This window comes from Microcaecilia unicolor, chromosome 14 (genome assembly GCF_901765095.1).
Source record: "Microcaecilia unicolor chromosome 14, aMicUni1.1, whole genome shotgun sequence".
Classification (NCBI taxonomy): domain Eukaryota; kingdom Metazoa; phylum Chordata; class Amphibia; order Gymnophiona; family Siphonopidae; genus Microcaecilia; species Microcaecilia unicolor.
The window spans coordinates 16,656,640-16,679,556 of record NC_044044.1 but is presented as its reverse complement, the minus strand read 5'-3'; the positions used below and the strand labels follow the sequence as shown (position 1 = coordinate 16,679,556).

Here is a 22,917-nt window from a genome sequence, read left to right as displayed (position 1 = left end):
ATCACCTCATCCCTGAAGGGTGGCCTGACATTTGAGTACCGGCACCTTTTTTGCTAGAAGAAACACACTGGTTTTGACAACCCCATCCACTCCAGTCTTCTCAATAACAGCCTATGGCAGGGGGAAACAGACAGAAGCTCTTTCTGGAATACAATACTCCAGCACTCTTGAGTCTGGCCACAAGATGTCACTGGTGTGCAATAGACAAGCCTGCAAGGAAGGCTGCCTTCTGCCACATTTCCAGCCCCCACTGGGCTTTGGGGAATAGAGCCATTGGGCCAGCCTTGGTGATACTGTTTAGTTCCAGTGTGTGGTGATTAACAGCAGAAACGCTTCCTGAAAAGTTGGCGAGGCACTAAAATCCACAATATACCAGTTCGGTCATCATTTGCAGACATGCAAAAAGGGATTTGAAACTTAGTCGTCGTTGCGTCGTCTCTCATCATAATACAAATAATCCTGGAAAAGAAACAAAAAACAAACATATTGGTTTTCCAGTCAATACCATCACATTTCTTAAAACTTCGGTGACGCCCCCCCCCCCCCCCCCCCCCCCCTTAGAAGCTGGGAAGGAACAGACACAGGGCTTCGGAGCATCTGGTTTGGCTGGTGGGAATCACCAAGCCCCGCCAGCAGAAGCCTTCCTCCGGTGCTGTTCTCCGCCGCACTGCGTGGTGCGAGAGGAGAAGCAGCCACAGGGCAGGCAATGCGGCGGAGAGCAGCGCTAAAGGAATGCTGCTGGCGTCGCTTGGGGACCCCCGCCAGCCAAGAGTTGCAGTGGGGGGCACCCTTTTTTTGTTACATTTGTACCCCGCGCTTTCCTACTCATGGCAGGCTCAATGCGGCTTACATATTGTATACAGGTACTTATTTGTACCTAGGGCAATGGAGGGTTAAGTGACTTGCCCAGAGTCACAAGGAGCTGGCTGTGCCTGAAGTGGGAATCGAACCCAGTTCCTCAGTTCCCCAGGACCAAAGTCCACCACCCTAACCACTAGGCCACTCCTCCACTGTTGCTACTATTTGAGATTCTACATGGAATGTTGCTATTCCACTAGCAACATTCCATGTAGAAGTCAGCCCTTGCAGATCACCAATGTGGCCGCACAGTCTTCTGCTTCTGTGAGTCTGACGTCCTGCACAGCAGGACATCAGACTCACAGAAACAGAAGCCTGCGCAGCCTTCTACATGGAATGTTGCTAGTGGAATAGCAACATTCCATGTAGAATCTCCAATAGTAGCAACATTCCATGTAGAATCTCCAATATTCCATGTAGAATCTCCAATATTCCATGTAGAATCTCCAATAGTAGCAACATTCCATGTAGAATCTCCAAAAGTATCTATTTTATTTTTGTTACATTTGTACCCTGCACTTTCCCACTCATGGTAGGCTCAATGCAGGCTTACATGGGGCAATGGAGGGTTAAGTGACTTGCCCAGAGTCACAAGGAGCTGCCTGTGCCTGAAGTGGGAATCGAACTCAGTTCCTCAGTTCCCCAGGACCAGAGTCCACCACTCTAACCACTAAGCCACTCCTCCTTTGGGCTCCGCCCCCAATTTTGTGGTCTGGCTACACGGCGGTCTGGTGGGATGGGTGGCAGTGGCGGTCCTGGGGTGGGGCCCAGCAGCGGTGATCCTGGGGGGAGGGCCCGGGAGCAGTGGCCCTGCCCCAGACCCAGCTCAATCTCTCGGTGACCCTGTAAGGGACCAAGGTCATTCAGTTGGTGCCATTTCCTGCTACCTGATTTCTTTTGGCCATTCTTCTAAACCCATGGCTGCTGTCTTGCAACATGATGCACTCTGGCCACACCCCCCTCACAGTGAGCCAGTTTACCGTCCCTCATTCTCTCACCCCTCGCTAGAATATAGGCAAAACCAAGACATTCAGTTTGGGGCTACCTACCCAGTCAACTGTGATGGCAAAGTCTGGCAATTATCCATAAGCTTAGAAACAGAAGAGTGGGGAACGTAACCCCTGAAGAAAGAATGTTTGTCAATTTCCTTAATTTCTCTTTCATCACCCCCAAAACCAGGGGCGTAGCCAGACTTCGGCGGGAGGGGGTCCAGAGCCCGAGATGAGGGGGCAGATTTTAGCCCCACCCCTGGAGCCGCCACCGCCACCGCCACCACCAAGAACTTTGACCCCCCCCCCCCCGAGGACGACCCTCTCGACCTCCCTCCCGCCGCCAACCCGCCATCGCCTACCTTTGCTGGCGTGGGACCCCAACCCCCACCAGCTGAGGTCCTCTTCTTCCAGCACAAGGCTTCGTTCTGTTTCTGTGAGTCTGATGTCATGCAGGACGTCAGATTCACAGAAACAGAACGAAGCCTTGCGCCGGAAGAAGAGGACCTAGGCTGGCGGGGGTTGGGGGTCCCCCGCCAGCAAAGGTTGTGGACGGCAGGAGGGGGGGGTCGAGAGGGTCATCGGCAGGGGGGGTCCAGGGCCAAATCTATGGGGGCCCAGGCCCCCGTGGCCCCACGTACCTATGCCACTGCCCAAAACTCTCTTAAGTGGGTACTGATATTTAAAATTTAGTGTGCGTGTGGTACAGAAAGCCCAGAGGCTGTGGAATTATTTACCTTTAGGAGGGGAGGGTTTTGAAGAATTTGAATGGATTTAAAAAAGGTTCTAAAGACTTTGCTCTTTCAGCAAGCATTTAATATTTCCACAGGATAATTGTCGTAAATCTGGACCGTTATTCTTTGATAATATCTGTAGCGCTTTTATGTGTTTCCGTGGAGGGGAATTTTCAATACGACATCTAAGTCAGGCTTTGGACATTTTGCGCTAAATGTCCCAAATCTGAATAGAATACATAGCCATTTTCGAAACCGTAAAACATCTATCTTTTTTTTTCCTGAAAATACCATTTGCAACAAGGTTTTGTGCTCTGTGCATTTATCTTTTCAGGCCACTTTTGGAAAAAAAACATACAAAACGTACAAAAATCAAGCCATTGGGATGTAGGAGAGGCCAGCATCTGTAGTAGACTGGTCCCCCAGACATCCCTGGAGAGCAATGGGCCACCCTAAGGAGAACTGCAGTGGACTTCATAAAAATGCTCCCAGGTACACATCTCACCATTGCTCCTTTATCTTGTCTGCTGAGCCCTCCAAAACCCACTACCCCCAACTGTACACCACTACAATAGCCCTTAGGGGTGAAGGGGGCACCTATATGTGGGTACAATGAGTTTCTGGTGAGTTTTGGAGGGCTCACAATTTCCACCACAAGTGGTTGCAAAAGAGATTGTAGTAGATCGGGTATCTTTAAATAACAATAAAAATCAGACAAAAGATTGCCAATTAATACTGTCAAGTACTAAGCATGATGTACTTAGGAACAACAAACATAGTTTGAAATGTCTATATGCGAATGCCAGGAGCCTAAGAAATAAGATGGGGGAGTTAGAATATATTGCACTGAATGAAAAATTAGATATAATAGGCATCTCTGAGACCTGGTGGAAGGAGGATAACCAGTGGGACACTGTCATACCGGGGTACAAATTATATCGTAGTGATAGGGTGAATCGGATTGGTGGAGGGGTAGCATTGTATATTAACGAGAGCCTTGAATCAAATAGATTGAAAATTCTGCAGGAAGCAAAACACTCCTTGGAATCACTGTGGATTGAAATTCCATGTGCAAAGGGGAAAAGGATAGTGATAGGAGTGTACTACCGTCCGCCTGGCCAGGACGAACAGACGGATGCGGAAATGTTAAAGGAAATCAGGGACGCAAACAAACTGGGCAACACAATAATAATGGGGGATTTCAATTACCCGCATATAGACTGGGGTAATGTAACATCTGTACACGCAAGGGACATAAGATTTCTTGATGAAATCAAGGACAGCTTCATGGAACAGCTAGTTCAGGAGCCGACAAGAGAAGGAAAAATACTAGACTTAGTCCTTAGTGGTGCTCATGATCTAGTGCAGGGGGTAACGATACGAGGGCCGCTTGATAACAGTGATCATAATATGATCGGTTTTGATATTGGCATTGAAGGAAGTGAAACTAGGAAATCAAGTACGCTAGCGTTTAACTATAGAAAAGGTGATTACGACAAAATGAGAAAAATGGTGAAAAAAAGACTGAAAGGAGCAGCTCGCAGAGTAAAAAACTTGCATCAGGCGTGGATGCTGTTTAAAAACACCATCCTGGAGGTTCAGGACAAATATATTCCACGTATTAGGAAAAAGGGAAAAAAGACTAAACGTCAGCCGGCGTGGCTAAACAGTAAGATAAAGGAAATCATTAGAGCCAAAAAACAATCCTTCAGAAAGTGGAGAAGAGAACCAACTGAAAGTAACAGGATAGATCATAAGGAATGCCAAGCCAAATGCAAAGCGGAGATAAGGAGGGCAAAAAAGGACTTTGAGAAGAAATTAGCGTTGGAAGCAAAAATACATAGTAAAAACTTTTTTAGATACATTAAAAGCAGGAAACCGGCCAAAGAGTCGGTTGGGCCGCTGGACGAAAATGGTGTTAAAGGGGCGATCAAGGAGGACAAAGCCGTAGCGGAGAAATTAAATGAATTCTTTGCTTCGGTCTTCACCGAGGAGGATTTGGGGGGGACACCGGTGCCGGAAAGAATATTTGAAGCGGGGGAGTCGGAGAAACTAAACAAATTCTCTGTAACCTTGGAGGATGTAATGGGTCAGTTCAGCAAGCTGAAGAGTAGTAAATCACCGGGACCTGATGGTATTCATCCCAGAGTATTAATAGAACTAAAAAATGAACTTGCGGAGCTACTGTTAGAAATATGCAATCTGTCCCTAAAATCGAGTGTAATACCGGAAGACTGGAGGGTAGCCAATGTTACTCCGATTTTTAAGAAAGGTTCCAGAGGAGATCCGGGAAATTATAGACCGGTGAGTCTGACGTCGGTGCCGGGCAAGATGGTGGAGGCTATTATTAAGAATAAAATTGCAGAGCATATACAAAAACATGGACTGATGAGACAAAGTCAGCACGGATTTAGTGAAGGGAAGTCTTGCCTCACCAATCTAATGCATTTTTTTGAGGGGGTAAGCAAACATGTGGACAATGGGGAGCCGGTTGATATTGTATATCTGGATTTTCAGAAGGCGTTTGACAAAGTGCCGCACGAAAGACTCCTGAAGAAATTGCAGAGTCATGGAATCGGAGGTAGGGTATTATTATGGATTAAGAACTGGTTGAAAGATAGGAAGCAGAGAGTAGGATTGCGTGGCCAGTATTCTCAGTGGAGGAGGGTAGTTAGTGGGGTCCCGCAGGGGTCTGTGCTGGGTCCGTTGCTTTTTAATGTATTTATAAATGACCTAGAGATGGGAATAACTAGTGAGGTAATTAAATTCGCCGATGACACAAAATTATTCAGGGTCGTCAAGTCGCAGGAGGAATGTGAACGATTACAGGAGGACCTTGCGAGACTGGGAGAATGGGCGTGCAAGTGGCAGATGAAGTTCAATGTTGACAAGTGCAAAGTGATGCATGTGGGTAAGAGGAACCCGAATTATAGCTACGTCTTGCAAGGTTCCGCGTTAGGAGTTACGGATCAAGAAAGGGATCTGGGTGTCGTCGTCGATGATACGCTGAAACCTTCTGCTCAGTGTGCTGCTGCGGCTAGGAAAGCGAATGGAATGTTGGGTGTTATTAAGAAGGGTATGGAGTCCAGGTGTGCGGATGTTATAATGCCGTTGTATCGCTCCATGGTGCGACCGCACCTGGAGTATTGTGTTCAGTACTGGTCTCCGTATCTCAAAAAAGATATAGTAGAATTGGAAAAGGTACAGCGAAGGGCGACGAAAATGATAGTGGGGATGGGACGACTTTCCTATGAAGAGAGGCTGAGAAGGCTAGGGCTTTTCAGCTTGGAGAAGAGACGGCTGAGGGGAGATATGATAGAAGTGTATAAAATAATGAGTGGAATGGATCGGGTGGATGTGAAGCGACTGTTCACGCTATCCAAAAATACTAGGACTAGAGGGCATGAGTTGAAGCTACAGTGTGGTAAATTTAAAACGAATCGGAGAAAATTCTTCTTCACCCAACGTGTAATTAGACTCTGGAATTCATTGCCGGAGAACGTGGTACGGGCGGTTAGCTTGACGGAGTTTAAAAAGGGGTTAGATAGATTCCTAAAGGACAAGTCCATAGACCGCTATTAAATGGACTGGAAAAATTCCTCATTTTTAGGTATAACTTGTCTGGAATGTTTTTACGTTTGGGGAGCGTGCCAGGTGCCCTTGACCTGGATTGGCCACTGTCGGTGACAGGATGCTGGGCTAGATGGACCTTTGGTCTTTCCCAGTATGGCACTACTTATGTACTTATAACATGTAGGGGGAGGTATGGGCCTGGGTCCTGTAGGGGTATTTCCCTGTGATCTCACCTGAGTTTGTCTTGGTTCATACAAACAAGATGGATTCTACAACCTCTGACCTGAACATCTCTGTGTCAGCAAGATCCAGCTTTTCAGCTTGTGGAAAATCACTGGCAGGCGTGTCTCATCCAAGTTGATCTGGTTGAGAGGTCATAATGGAGCAGTTGGTCTGACTTTTTGATTCCCGGTAATGGCTTGCTATAGATATATATCTGCTTATGAATAACAGCTCCTGAGGACGCCAAGTGAGTGGCGAAACACATGACTGAGACACCAGTTGTGCGGGACAAGTGGTTGTGTTGAGCTGAGAAGAGCTGAGAATGAGAGGCAAAGAGTATTGAAACTGATTATAATTTTGATATGGCATTTGATGTGGACTATGAAATGAGATGAAAACCAGAAGGGAATGACCATCGAACTTGAATTTGTTGAGATTTGAAATTTTGTCCGTGGAGTCATAAGAATTGAAATACGGTGGCTGGAGGTTGTTTAACGCCGCCAGTATATTGAAAGATATAATTGCAGGAGGAACTCCATGTGAGGATCCAATGGTTTATGCGGTTTCTCTACTGATGGTCACCCCTAGGTTTCAGAACTTGGATTTTAATTTTGATGTGTAGTATGAGTGGAGTGTGAATGGTGTTTAACATGCTATTTTAGATGTGTTGTGATGTGTAAAGAATATTTATCATTGTATATTGATGTGTATTTGCTAATAAAGATTTCTTTGTAGATTGTATTGAAAGTTATATTTTCCTGATTTGTTAGTAATTAATTTTAGGAGGAAATTTAGACTATTTGGATTCTTATCTAGATTCTGATTTCTTATGTCTCATCCAAGGACATTCTGTGTTACAACCAACCCCCTCTTATCACCCTGAGAAGCTCCAAAAAACCTGGTGAGAGACAGAGATGCAGACCAGAAAGTATCCACTTCAGGGTCACACAAAACCAAGGACTTTTCTTGCCCAGGAAAAGAGCTGGACAGGATCAGGATTGGTTCCCTGTGTCACCTGATGGAGGGGGGACTAAGAAAGCGGGAACTGAAGAAAGTAAGTTAGTCGGAGTTGAACGAGGAGGGGAAAACTGGCAAGAAGACAGGGGAGACCTGAGAAACCCAGCAAGGTTCTAATCTTGTGAACTGCATATCTGGTGAAAATACTCATTGGCTCAGCTATACCAGCTCTGAACTACGGCACGGAGTGACGGACACCTGTTATCTGCAGAGAGACCCTGCACTACATCTAAGACTGAGACTCGCTGGGGAGACAGCTAGAGTCTAAGGAGAAATCCGCGTCCCTCATCGAGAGGCTGCCTTGAGAGACAGCGTGGTGAGATACAGTGATTTATTTTCTATAGTCTGGGATTAGTGATTGATGTTTATCTATTGGTTACGTCATACTCGTAGTCAGAGAATTAGCTGCTAACAATTGTATTTGGCATAAGAATTGTAGTTCAGTGTTACAAATCAGGTTACCTAGTTTTAGTAAGAATCATTATGTATGTCTTTATTCAGTAGCAATCTAGTTCTGTTTTTATTATCAGCAAGTTCTATATATATTTTTTTGTATTTTGCTAAGCCTTGTGGCAGAGTTTCTATATCTGTATATTTTCTTATCTATAAAATAAACCTAATATATTTCAGCTTTGGATTTAGTTTCTCTACGGCAAGTCTGGCTAGACGCCAGAATCAAGGTCCTATCTTCCCTGGACAGAGTTCAGAATATTTGCTTGGGCAGAGTTCTGCATCATAGGGCCTTGGCATAAATAGTCTGTTGGGAGTTGTTTTTCCTATAAGAATTAGGTATGATTTATTACTAGCTACAGTCCACCTGTCTACAGTGCACTGCACCCACCATTGCTCCGGGGACCTGCATGCTGCTCTAATGGACCTGGCTATAGCATCTGAGGCTGTCAGAGAGGCTGGTGAGTACTATTTTTATTCACTTTTTTTTTTTTTTTTTTTTTTTTGGGGGGGGGGGGAGTCAGTGACCACTGAGGGAATAAGGGGGGGTCATCCCTGATTCCCTCCAGTGGTCATCTGGTCATTTAGGACATCTTTTTGTGCCTTATTCTAGACCAAAGTGTTTAGATTTTCGCCATGGACGTTTTCATTTTGTTCAAATGTGTTCGGCCCGCCCTAATCCCGCCTTTGAAATGCCCCCGACACGTCCCCTTGTTATTTGGACCCACTGCAGACGAATTGCATGGACAGTTGTTTGCAAAACAGGTTTCGAAAATACGGATTTGGACGTTTTGAAAAGAAATTTGTCCAAATGGAGCTTTATGACAGTTTTTGGACGTTTCTCGAAAAATCAGCTCCTTATTGTCTTTTGTTGTTCTATGTATATGATTATGTTGTGCTTTTTGTACTCCGCTCAGAATTGTACATTTATTTATTTATTATTGCATTTGTAAACCTGGGGAATAAGCTTTCTTAAGCAATACTGATATCAATCATTTTCGGAACTTAAGGTAGTTCTGGGTAGATTTTACTTGTTTGGGTAGAGCATTCCATAATTGAGTGCCTATGTACCGTGTTTTTCGGACTATAAGACGCACCAGACCATAAGACGCACCTAGGTTTTAGAGGAGGGAAATAGGAAAAAATTTTTTTTTCCTTTTTCCCTCCTCTAAATCCTAGGTGCGTCTTATGGTCCGGTGCGTCTTGTCCGAGTTCGGGATCGCCCTCCCCTACTCACGTCAGCGGTGGTCTAGTGATGTCGGGGCAGGAAAGAGCCCCCTCTTTCCTGCCCAGTGCGCTGCTCTCCGTCCTCCTGTATGCTGCCTGACGGTCTCGGCGATATTCAAAATGGCCGCCGACGTCACTAGACAACCAGGGAACATCGCTGACGTGAGTAGGGGAGGGCGATCCCGAACTCGGGGGGAGGGCGATCCGGAATCGCTACCTTCGGACTATAAGACGCACCCCCCATTTTCTTCCCAAATTTTGGGGGAAAAAAGTGCGTCTTATAGTCCGAAAAATACGGTATGTAAAGTTGGTGGCATAAATTGATTTGTATTTAAGGCCATTACAGTCTGGGTAGTGTAAATTCAGATATGATCTAGAGATGATCTACATGATGCGAACCAACATTTTTATAAATAAATATGATAGAGGACTGTGGAAAAGGTAAATGCAAATCAAAAAAAGTACAAAGACTAGGGCATATGCTATGAAGTTTCTAAGTAGTACATTTCAAACAACTCGGAAAAACATTTTTCACTTAACGCATAGTTAAGCTCTGGAGCTTTCTACCAGAGGATGTGGTAAAAGCAGAGATGGTTTAAAAAAAGGGTATGAGCAAATTCCTGGATGAAAATTCCATAAATTATTATTAAATTAGATCCAGGAAAAGACACTTCTTGAAGGTAAGTAGTATGGAATCTTGCTACTTTTCGGGAGCCTGACAGATACCTGTAACCTGGATTGGCCACTTAGAAACAGGATGGTCTGACCCAGACCCAGTATGGCAAATGTGTATGTTGTGTTGGTAGTGATGAGAAAAGGAAGAAGATAAGGTAGAGGGAGGAACCATGAGCCAGGGGTGGACTAACCATTTGGGCAACTGGGCAGTGCCTGAGGGCCCAGAGGCTCTGCCCCGGTTGCCCCCCCCCCCCCCACTGCCACTGCCACTGCACATTACAGCCCTCCCCAGCCCTACCTTGAAGGACTCTGGTGGGTCTAGTGGCCTCTGTGGAGGCAAGAAAGAATCCCATGAAACTACCACGGTAAGTCTCGGCAGCCATTTTGAAAACATGGTGGGGTGCCAGGCACAGTAGCAATAAAAAGAGTGGGGTTCTTTCCTGCCCCCCAAGAAGACACTATACCATCAGGGCCCTTCAAGGTAGGACCGGGGAGGGCCCACTTTGGCTCAGGGTGTGTAGGAGGTGGCTGGGGGAGCCCCAATGACCTTTACTGCCCGGGGGCCCTGACCACTGTTAGTCCGTCCCTGCCATAAGTAGTTTAGTTGGTTTTAACTACACCTCCTGCTCTATTTTGATCACTTGACTTAATAAAGATGACCATTCCGTCTGTCTCACTTAAACACCAGATAAACATAACCCAACTGCACCAGTAAGACTGCCATCCTAGGACTCGGAGCTGCTGTATCACGGAGAAGGTGTCCACAGGAGAAATATACTCACTATGAAGAGACAGGCCGCCATCAGCACTGCTTTGACCTTCACATCAAGGTCTAGGGGGAACTGGATTGAGAAATGGTCGTTGCTGCTGATCATCTCCTTCCACAGCCCTCTCCATGTCCTTGTGATCTGACCCACCAGCACGGACTCATCCGCCGTCTTCACCTACAAACAGATGAACCGAGGGTTACATTTTTTTTTTCCTTCCGTTCTGCTCAGCTATATCCTCTCTCTACTTTGTCCACCTCTGTTCCATAATTCAGATAAACCAGAAGGTGTCAATTAATTGTTCTTCTTTGAAACTAGTGTACCCAGATGCAAGAAAACAGCAAAAACGTTGCAATGTTTACAGTGTCTGAGTCATCATTACAACACATACATACATATCCCATCACTTTTCTCCTTTTCCTCCTCTCCCCACCCAACCCCCCCTACCAACTTCCCCCCCACCAACCTCCCTTGAACAATATACATGGAACATTGAACACAGAATGATTGTAAAGTTGGGCCAACTTCAGTCTTTCCAAATTAAGGCAGCTCAGTGGCGTAGCTGTTTGTTCAGGTAACTAACATAAGTCTGACTGTATTGATTACCAATGGTATGCCCTCCCCCACAAGGTTAATTGCCCCATCATATAAATGTCTAAAACTTTATTAAGTCACTATTTGGGTAGGGTGAATGCTAGGTGAGTGGATAGGTGAGGGGTGGGGTGATCAACAGAGACATACAGCTTTATGGTTTATAATGGGCTAGGAACCCCAGATCCTTGTTAAGTCCTTTCTGTTGGGTGTTAAAATATTCAATCATTCTGACTTCAAAGGTCTTACGTTCTTGTATTGTTTTAAAGTTACCTTTCAGGATTCTCACTGTGAAGTCACTGGTACAGTGTCCTGGTCCTGTAAATGCTGACCAACAGGCGTGGGAGTCCTACTGGCACCAGTATTGTTCATGTGATGTCTATGATGTCCCACACCTGTTGGTCAGCATTTTACAGGACCAGGACACTGTACCAGTGACTTCACAGTGAGAATCCTGAAAGGTACCTTTAAAACCATACAAGAACATAAGACCTTTGAAGTCAGAATGATTGAATATTTTAACACCCAACAGAAAGGACTTAACAAGGATCTGGGGTTCCTAGCCCATTATAAACCATAAAGTTGTATACATAGTAACATAGTAACATAGTAGATGACGGCAGAAAAAGACCTGCACGGTCCATCTAGTCTGCCCACGATAAACTCATATGTGTATACCTTACCTTGATTTGTACCTGTCTTTTTCAGGGCACAGACCGTATAAGTCTGTGCAGCAGTATTTCCTGCCTCCCAACCACCAGTCCCGCCTCCCATCACCGGCACAGACCCCGTATAAGTCTGCCCTCCCCCATCCTAGCCTCTCAACCACCAACCCCTCTTCCCCCCGCCACCCAATTTCAGCTAAGCTTCTGTGGATCCATTCCTTCTGCACAGGATTCCTTTATGCCTGTCCCACGCATGCTTGAATTCCGTTACCGTTTTCATCTCCACCACCTCCCGCGGGAGGGCATTCCAGGCGTTCACCACCCTCTCCGTGAAGAAGTACTTCCTGACATCTTTCCTGAGTCTGCCCCCCTTCAATCTCATTTCATGTCCTCTCGTTCTACCGCCTTCCCATCTCCGGAAAAGATTCGTTTGCGGATTAATACCTTTCAAATATTTGAACGTCTGTATCATATCACCCCTGTTCCTCCTTTCCTCCAGAGTATACATGTTCAGGCCAGCAAGTCTCTCTTCATACGTCTTGGAACGCAACTCCCATACCATCCTCGTAGCTTTTCTTTGTACCGCTTCCATTTTTTTAACATCCTTCGCAAGGTACGGCCTCCAAAACTGAACACAATACTCCAGGTGGGGCCTCACCAACGTCTTATACAGGGGCATTAAAACCTCCTTTTTTCTGCTGGTCACACCTCTCTCTATACAGCCTAGCAACCTTCTCGCTACGGCCACCGCCTTGTCGCAGTGTTTCATCGCCTTCAGGTCCTCAGATACTATCACTCCAAGATCCAAGATCCCTCTCCTGTTGATCACCCCACCCCTCACCTATCCACACCCATCCTGTTAGAATATCAATGATATGCTTTGATGTCCCCATGCATACCTCCTACCCACCCCCATCCTCCCACCCTGTCAGACTGTCATAGTAATGCTTGAATGTTTTCACTTATATACACTGTCAGCTAGCACATTTGTTTATTTCCGATCTGACGAAGAAGGGCAACCTTCGAAAGCTAATCAAGAAATGTATTAAGTTATGTCCAATAAAAAAGGTATCATCTTATTTTCTTTTCCATGTTTTATTTTGTTTGATTTCTATTGATAACCTTAAGAGTGGACTAACACGGCTACCACACTCCTCTACATTCTAATTTGATATACTGCTCTTTAGTAAACTTTCAGAGCCATGTACAAATGTACATCTGCAACTCAGTTTAAAAGAAAGGAAAAGGAAATCCACGTTAATTACATAGTAAAGATTACAAAACTGAAAGAATATTCTCAAAGCACTTACACTTACAAAATTACGTGGAGGGGCATAATCGAACGGGGCACCCAAGTTTTCCTGAGGACGTCCTCGCAGGACGTCCCAGCGAAAGGGCGGGGAAACCCGTATTATCGAAACAAGATGGGCGTCCATCTTTCGTTTCGATAATACGGCCGGGAAAGCCCAAATCTCCACATTTAGGTCGACCTTAGAGGTGGTCGTCCCCGGTTTTCGTCGATAATGGAAACCGAGGACGCCCATCTCAGAAACAACCAAATCAAAGCCCTTTGGTCGTGGGAGGAGCCAGCATTCCTACTGCACTGGTCCCCCTGACATGCCAGGACACCAACCAGGCACCCTAGGGGGCACTGCAGTGGACTTCAGAAATTGCTCCCAGGTGCATAGCTCCCTTACCTTGGGTGCTGAGCCCTCCAAATCCCACTACCCACAACTGTACAACACTATTTATTTATTTATTGCATTTGTACCCCACATTTTCCCACCTTTTTGCGGGTTCAGTGTGGCTTACAATACGTTATGAAAACTGGAAGTACATTTTGTTACAGCTCAGTAATGGATTACATTATGAAGCGTTATGAAAGACAAGTTTTGTAACAAGGAATATAATAATGGAAAAGATCATTGAGACATAGCCCTAAGGGGTGAAGGGGGGCACCTAGATGTGGGTACAGTGGGTTTCTGGTGGGTTTTGAAGGTCTCACATTTACCACCACAAGTGTAACAGGTAGGGGGGGGGGAAGGGCCTGGGTCCGCCTGCCTGAAGTGCACTGCAGTACCCACTAAAACTGCTACAGGGACCTGCATACTGCTGTCAGGGAGCTGGGTATGACATTTGAGGCAGGCAAAAAATATTTTTAAAGGTTTTTTTTAGGGTGGGAGGGGGTTAGTGACCACTGGGGAAGTAAGGGGAGGTCATCCCTGATTCCCTCTGGTGGTCATCTGGTCAGTTCAGGCACCTTTTTGAGGTTTGGTCGCAAGAATAAAATGGACCAAGTAAAGTCGGCCAAGTGCTCGTCAGGGACACCCTTCTTTTTTCCATTATCAGCTGAGGATGCCCATGTGTTAAGCACACCCCAGTCCCACCTTCACTATGCTTCCGACACGCTCCAGGGAACTTTGGTCGTCCCCGCAACAGAAAGCAGTTGAGGGCACCCAAAATTGGCTTTTGATTATGCCGATTTGGGAGACCCTGGGAGAAGGACGCCCATCTCCCGATTTGTGTCAAAAGATGGGCGTCCTTCTCTTTCGAAAATGAGCCCAACAGTAATCTATGGAACTTTGTAAGTATAAGTGCTTTGAAAATGAGCCCCATAGTCTGTTCTACAATCCTGCGTCTGTCCTGAAGACAATCCTGCAGGACTCAAAGGTAACTGACCTCATTCCAGTATATGTCTATAAAGAGAAAGGTTTTTACATCTAATTTGAATCTGGTGATATTAACACATTAATAGCATTATTAACACATTAATTGCTCACTCCTAATATTTATGGGTATGATTTTCGGTGCTGAGGGGGGTCATGATAAGTGCTTTAGTTCAAGGGATTCCTAACCACAAGATCTTACCAAGTGACATCTAACTCGACCACATCAGCCACATGGACACCTGAATGTGGAGTTGCACAGGGATCCCCCCTCTCGCTGACTCTATTCAACTTAATGATGATACCCTTGGCTAAACAACTATCCAACCATCACCTCAACCCATACATATACGCAGACGACGTAATGATCTACATCCCATTCAAACAAGATTTACAGGAAATCTCCAGTGATATCAACCAAAGTCTTCACATCATGCAATCATGGGCAGATGCATTCAAGTTGAAACTTAATGCAGAAAAATCTCAATGCCTAATACTCACCTCTCAACACAATGCGAGCAAATTCACCACCATAAATGCATCAAATATGACACTCCCTATCTCAGACACCCTAAAAATTCTTGGAGTGACTATCGATCGTCATCTAACACTTGAGAGTCATACAAAAAACACAACCAAGAAGATGTTCCACTCAATGTGGAAATTAAAAAGAGTAAGACATTTCTTCCCAATGACAGTCTTCCATAACCTGGTACAATCAATGGTGCTCAGTCACCTAGACTACTGTAATGCACTCTACGCTGGATGTAAAGAGCAGATAATCAGGAAACTTCAGACAGCCCAGAACACCGCAGCCAGACTTATATTCAGAAAAGCAAAATATGAAAGTGCTAAACCACTACGAGAAAAGTTACACTGGCTCCCACTCAAAGAATGCATCACGTTCAAGATTTGTACCCTAGTTCATAAAATCATCCATGGAGATGCCCCAGCCTATATGTCAGACCTGATAGACTTACCGACTAGGAATACCAAAAGATCAGCCCACACGTTCCTTAATCTCCATCTCCCAAGCTACAAAGGTTTAAAATACAAACTTACGCATGCATCAAACCTTACCTACTTGAGTGCCAAGCTATGGAACGCACTGCCGCACAACCTGAGAATGATCTACGAACTAACAAACTTTTGAGTATCATTGAAGACCCATCTTTTTAATAAGGCATACCACATAGAACAACAAATATAAATGCATGCATCTCCTATACCTTTACTCAGAACTATTTTTATAATATCTGCTTGTTAAAACTTCTACTACGTTACTCAAAATCTCTATGTAACAATAAGTGATTACGTTCTAATCTATTACCACCAAGAACGATACATTGTAAGCCACATTGAGCCTGCAAAAAGGTGGGAAAATGTGGGATACAAATGCAATAAATAAATAAATAAATAAATAATCTAAATTATGGGCGGGGGCTATATTGCTAGTGAGCAAGAACAATTTCTGGCCATTTGTGGTGCACGCTTTTCCCGTGCTAGAGCCCACTGAACAATCTGCGCAGATTAACGTGCGTGCTCGTCCTGCGCTAATTTCCTCTAATGCCAGGTTTTGAGCATCGGCCCCTTAATGTTTACAAAGTGCTGTGTACAACTTGTCCATATGGGTGACTGTGAAAAGTCATTGATTCATTTTCTAGTAGAATATTTCATTTTATACTTTCAGCGTGTAACCCACTTGCCAGTCCTGCTGGGTCCCGGTTCTCTCTTCTTTGCTAGATGCAGAATGTGGGGTACTCTTGTCTCTATCACCAGCTCTCTCTCTCTTTTGTATATACTACTACTACGTATCATTTCTAAAGAGCTACAAGCCATACATAGCGCTGTACACTTGAACATGAACAGACAGTCCCTGCTCGACAGAGCTTACAATCTAATTAGGACAGACAAACAGGACAAATAAGAGATAAGGAAATTACTAAGGTGGGAATGATAAAACATGGGTACTGAACAAATGAGTAAGGGTTAGGAGTTAAAAGCAGCATCAAAAAGGGGGGCTTTTAGCCTAGATTTGAAGACGGCCAGAGATGGAGCTTGACATACCGGCTCAGGAAGTTTATTCCAGGTATATGGTGCAGCAAGATAAAAGGAACGGAGTCTGGAGTTAGCGGTGGAGGAGAAGGATGCAGATAAGAGAGATTTACCCAGTGAACGGAGTTCCCAGGGAGGAATGTAGGGAGAGATGAGAGTGGAGAGGTACTGAGGAGCTGCAGAGTGAATGCAGAGGTCAATAAGAGGAGTTTGAACTGTATGCGGAAATGGATAGGGAGTCAGTGAAGTGACTTGAGGCAGGGGCGTAGCCAGAAAACAGATTTTGGGTGGGCCTAGGCAAGAACTAGGTGGGCACCAAGTGTTCTACCACACCCCTACCACCAAAAAAAAATCTCAGCTGGCGGGAAAATCATTCTTTCCACCATGTGCAGGTACCGGTATCGTGGAGAGTAGCGTTTTCGTTACCATCAGGGGGAAGCCTTCAGCTGGCGGAGCTTGGGATCCCCACTAGCTACCACTAAATGTGTGCTACTGTTGGGTGGGCCTGAGCCCTAAGTGGGTGGGCCCTGGCCCACCCAGGCCCACCTGTGGCTACGCCACTGATTTGAGGAGAGGGCTAATATGAGCATAGCGACACTGGCGGTATATAAGTCGTGCAGCAGAATTTTGAAAAGATTGAAGAGGAGAGAGATGGCTAAGTGGGAGACCTGTGAGAAGCAAGTTGCAATAGTCTAAGCGAGAGGTGATAAGGGTTCTGGTAGTGTGCTCAGAAAGGAAAGGATGAATTTTGCTGATATTATAGAGAAAGAAACAACATCATATATCATATAAAATTTAAAGTTATAGTTGTCAGATCTTTGATAAAAAGTAACATATACAAGCATATTCAGTAGACTGGTTGAGTCTTGCCATGGTTACGCTATGCTCCATAAGCTGTAACATGCATCGTACCTTAAACTTCACATCACTGAAACCGCTTAAATTCCAACCAGGGCCCACGATCTTCAGAACAACTTCCTTTGCAGGATTCATTATATAGAAGGTTGATCTAAAGGCTTCCCAGTTCTTGGCTACATAACCGATTAGGGTGCCCAGTGGAGGAGAGTAGACTGCCAGCTGAAAAGGAAGAAAAGGCTTGACATTACAGTAATTGCTTTTTAGGAACTGGATGGTGCAAGGCTGAATTTCTTTAGGAATACTTCCTCATTGAAACAGGTGTAGTAACCTATTTGGCCAGGAGAGCGGGGCTCAAGGGGAGAGCAGAAGTCAAAAGCCTTCTGGCAGAACAGGAGGGGGAGGCCTTGAGGCAACAAGTCTCCAAAGCGGTGACATCTGAGGCTACAGTGCCTGAGGTACGTACCGAGAAGACAAGTAGCCAGAGCCCAGTAGCTTCCCACCTTAAATAATTCCCTTAACTGTTTCATTCTCAGCCTCCAGCTGTTGATTACACATGGATAGAACATTCACTGGGATTATATTATGAGAGAGAGAGACATAGACATACTAATGCTGGATTAAAGTCTGTGAAGTAACAGGTGAGCAAATGCCGAATTAGAGCAATAAAATATTTCCTTTTGCTTACAAATCCTGTGTGTACGACTGTATTTGTGATAGCTTCAAGCCACACTCTTGGTCACGTTACCACAGACCCCCATGCAGGTGAGTTGTCAAAATGTGGCCATGTTGTGTCTTATGCGCTTTGTATGTTTACTTAATAAGTTATTACTTTTTTGTTTTCATCATTTCATATTTATCTATCACCTTTGTATTTTGTCTCTGCCGCATTCTGGCCCTTCGCTCTTCTGATTCATCCTGATGACTTACAAAGGTGACATACAATTCTCCCTTTTATTGGTGTTAATTATGTATCCCAGGAAGAGACCAGCTGGAATGACCCAAGACTCGTAATCCCTTACTCTAAGCAAGAGATTGTAGTATAATTCATCTGAAAGCTCAGCCTCCTAACAGTTGGAAGAACAAAGGTAACATTGAGAAGAGCAAGGTTGACTTTTCTTCCTTGACTTATCCAAGGACGTTAACTTGCTGTGCACAAGAAAATATTTGGTAACATATTTTCACTTCATTATCACTACTATCATCCTTTACAATTTAATATTCAAGGAACAAAATGCAGCCAGGCTGCATGGTAACTTCTAAAGTGTCTCCCTAAGCTCAAAGTGCAAGAAGGTCAAGCCATTTCTTCAAAACCCAACATAAAAAAAGAGTGATATTATGGAATGGGGCTTTGAACCTGAATCTCAGGAGTTCTCTAGATGTTGCCCTCACCTCTTCCCAAAACATAAAGGCATGAAACGGAGTGAGCCAGTTTGAAATATGTGGTTTTTGGAGTCTGTTCCCCAAGTTCTGGAAACAGAATGCATCTTTCATGAGCCACGGAACTTCATGGCCTGCACTGAAATAAATTTTATAGGTCTTGCCCTTCAGGAACAAGCAAACATCCGTTGGCCTTCATCATTCTCGGCATTCCCAGCATGTTCAACTGCAGACCATCCTACCTGACCACATACGTTTCTCATGGCCTACTTCCTAAACCTAATCTAAAGTGGTTTTGCTTGATAATATCGTGCGACTTGGCTCATGAAATACTTTCTAAATAATATTGTGAATTAAGTATTTTTTTCTTCTTCTTTCAAACTTGACTTTTATGCCAATTATCTAGAAATGAGATCTTAAAGATGAGATTTTAAAGAGATGAGATTTTTTAAGCGGGAAAATGCCTGTGTACGTCAGTGGTCTAAATGTTTTCTCGTAACAGATCCGCTGAACCCACTGTTCATTGGCAAAAAAACCCATTTGTTTATATATCTCTCTCTCTTTATAATTACTTTTCTTCTTTCTTTCTTATTACTTTCTGTGCTATTGAAAGCGAGTATAGCTGAATATAAATATTTCAACCTAAACCTTTCACTTATCTTTAGGTCCTTGCCCAACGGATCCCGTTTCGCCCTTCTATTTATACAGGCTTCATCAAGGAGATCTTTGTTATAATTCACAGTCGTTCAGACGTGTGTCGTTCAGGCTATACTTCCAATGCTATTTGTTCATAGGCGCTTTTCCTCGGTCCGCTATTGCTTTTTTTTCTTTCTTCAGTCAGCAGACTGAAAAGTATTTAGAAAGTATTTCATGAGCAGAGTCATACAATATTATCAAGAAAGACCACTTTAGATTAGGATTAACGTTCATTTTGAAGTGGTAAAAGTTCTACTATTTTGGAAAGTAATCTACTTCCTAAACCTACAGATCTTCTGGAGGCCCCAAGAAGCACATGGAGCCTAGAACTCACCACTGAGTTTGTAGACAAATACTGACAAGTCTCTGGTGGTTTGGGGCTATGAAACCTTCCTGATAGCCTACCTCCATGTCAAAGCTACAGCATTCAGTGGGTAGCAGAAGGTGGACAGCTTTCACTCCAGAGTTGTCTGTAATCCCAACGTCCAGACTCGGTCCGCAACATTCGGTCTGCTCCTCAGCAAAGTACACCTTCTGGCCCATGGTGTTGACAATCTCATACTGACTGTTGTGCTGAAGCCAACCGTAACCTGAAAAATCAAGATTTGTATTATCAGCCTTAAAATACCTTAAAAATGTCCAGCCTTGCTCTGGTGATTTAAACGCTGGTTGGCAATGTTTAGAAAAATATATTTAATGCCACTCTCGAGAAAGACAACAGGGTTGAAATTATATGTGGAGAGCACATGTAAAAGGGCAGGTCTATAACCGGGAACTTAACACGCATAAATGGAGAGAAAACTTATGCGCAGAAAATTGATCACTGTTCTCTAAGGGTACATGTAAGTGGCTTAGGGAATAAATTCAAAGAGAGCAGTTCTCATGGGTGGGGCTGCCACTTGTATGCACACCTGGCAGAATACTGTCAGTTACGCGCACTTGGGCCCCCAGTTACATCAGGCTGGTTTAACTCGGTCATGGGAACGGCAATCCACTGAGGTGTAACTTGGCACTGTTCCCTCTACTAGAGAATGACATGGGGACAAAGTTTGTCCCCGTCTGCACCCTGTCCCCATGGGTTCTGCCTCCTCCGTCCGCACCCTGTCCCCATAGGTTCTGTCTTCGTCCGCACCCTGTCCCCGTGGGTTCTGTCTCCGTCCGCACCCTGTCCCCGTGGGTTCTGCCTCCATCCCCACGGGTTCTGTCTCCATCCGCACCCTGTTCCCGTGGGTTCTGTCTCCATCCCCACGGGTTCTGTCTCCGTCTCCATGTGTTTTGTCCCCATCCCCGTCCTGTTCCCACAGGCTCCTTCTCCATCCTTGCCCCATCCCCACAGATTCTGTCCCCGGCCCTGTCCCATCCCTGCAGGCTCTGTCCTCATCTGATAAAGCCTCGAACACTTATGATTTTATATTTAAATCTTAAGTATAAAAAGGAACAATATGCTATGCAACTGTTTATAAATCACAAATAGAAAACAATAATAACAACGAACAACTATAATATGCCCCCCCCCCCACTCTACCCTTCCAATCCCAACAATAGCAGACTTCTACTACCCCAAGGAATCCTAATCCACCCTATTAAAATGTCCAGGGGTACAAAATACAACCCATTCTGTATGCCCTAGTGGGGGAGAAATATGACCTATGAAGCACCGTTACAATTTTTTAATCTGTGGTTGAATAAGAAGTCATCAATAATCTCAGTTTAGCTCTCCTGTCTTTCACAGTCCTTCCTGCAATAGAAAATGTCTTCTCAGATGTGCTGGTAGCAGAAATGCACAGGATCCCCCACGCAAAACTTTACCAGTTGTAGCCAGCACCAGTGGCGTAGCTCCGTGGGGCCTGAGGGGGCCGGGGCCGGGGCCCCCGCAGATTCACCCCCGGACCCCCCTCCCGGCGAACCTGCCCCCGCCGCCGCCTACCTTTACTTTTGCTGGCGGGGGATCCCACTCCCCGCCAGCCAACGTCTTCTCAGTCCTCCCTGCTCTTCAATTTGTTTGCTGACGTGAGTTCTGTTCTCCGAGTCTGACGTACAACGTGCAGGACGTCAGCAAACAAATTGAAGAGCAGGAAGCGACTGAGAAGAAGACGTCGGCTGGCGGGGAGTGGGATCCCCCACCAGCAAAAGTAAAGGTAGGCTGCAGCGGCGGCGGGTTCGCGGCGGGAGGGGGGGGGGGCAATGTCGGTGGGGGGGGGGGGGGGGGCGGCGCCGGGGGGAGGGCTAAAATGTGCCCCCTCCCCCACGGAAGGCTGGCTACGCCCCTGGCCAGCACTTTTGCTTGTTTTTCAAAAAAATGAAAACATCACCACCTGCATCACTCGAACATAAATTTTAACTGTCCATTAAAGCCTTTACAGTACAGAATGACATGGGAACAAAGTTTGTCCCCATCCCGTCCCGTGTGATCTATCCCCATCCCTACCCCATCCCCTCAGGCTCTATCCTTGCCCCTGTGGGCTCTGTCCCAACCCCCAATCCTCAGGCTCTGTTCCTGCCCTGTCCCTGTGGCCTCTGTCCCCATCCCCATGGTTACCGCAGGTCCCCGTGTCCTTCTCTACCCTCTACGCTGAGCAGGAGTCGTCCAACTGCATTGCTGCCCATAAGGGATGCCACTTCAATATTGTGTTTTCAATCACCAGGGACAGGCAGGTTCCTTGGAATCCTGCAGAGCTTGCTTGTCCCTCACTAGTGAAAAAGTGAAAGTGAAACAGCACCACCCCTGGTGGGACAAGTGGAGGGAACAGCGATTATGGGCATCTAATTGTTACGTGTACAGATACCGGGTTATAATAGTATTCTATAATGGAATTCAGGCAGCCAGATGTTATAGGGTCTCATTACGCAGCATCTGGACACCTAAAAGGAGGCATCCACAGTCAATTAACCCCCCCAAATTGTACATGCAACAAGCAATTATTGGCACTAATTAGATTTAATTGTTAGTTACACGCCTAAAGTTAAAGCAAGGATCTGCACCTAAATTTTACATGCAGCCCAAAAAAGGGGGCACGGAAGTGGGAGGGTCATGGGTGTTGGGGGTGGAGTGTAGGTGTGGTTTTGAGTCACAAGCCTAATTGGGGCACTACGCATAAAGTTGGATGCAGGCATTTCTACCACAAACTTACGCGCGACCCCAGTATCTAATTAGTATTCTATAAACTGTGCCTAACTTGAAGCGTGGCTTATAGAATAGCGTCCGGGGCTTTTATTTGTGGGCCGTATATAGAAGTCACCCCCTATACTTGTAGCTGAGCGGTTTTACTTAGGTCAGTTTTTTACTTCCCTCAGCAATACGGATAGCAGCTGAAAATTGTCACTATTAGAGAATGGCACAGGGACGTGGACCCGCAGTAACCGTGGGGATGGGGACAGAGCCTGTGAGGATGGGGACATACTTTGTTTCCGTGTCACTTTCTACTTTGAAGCCCGTTAATGGACTGTTATTTACGTTTGATTGATGCTGGCCACAGCTAGCAAAGTTTGCATGGGGG

At 45.4% G+C, this 22,917-nt stretch overlaps 1 protein-coding gene across 1 annotated transcript in view; it reads right to left on the bottom strand.

Moving 5' to 3' along the window:
- LOC115458370 (phospholipid scramblase 2-like) overlaps positions 1-22,917 on the bottom strand; it is a 36,370-nt gene continuing 13,453 nt past the window's right edge. The window contains exons 4-7 of the mRNA XM_030188280.1: positions 19,826-20,010; positions 17,402-17,566; positions 10,528-10,689; positions 1-459 (exon numbers count right to left, since the gene is read on the bottom strand). Of these exons, the coding sequence (XP_030044140.1) occupies positions 418-459; positions 10,528-10,689; positions 17,402-17,566; positions 19,826-20,010 (554 nt within the window). The 3' untranslated portion in view covers positions 1-417. The remainder of the gene's footprint in view (positions 460-10,527; positions 10,690-17,401; positions 17,567-19,825; positions 20,011-22,917) is intronic.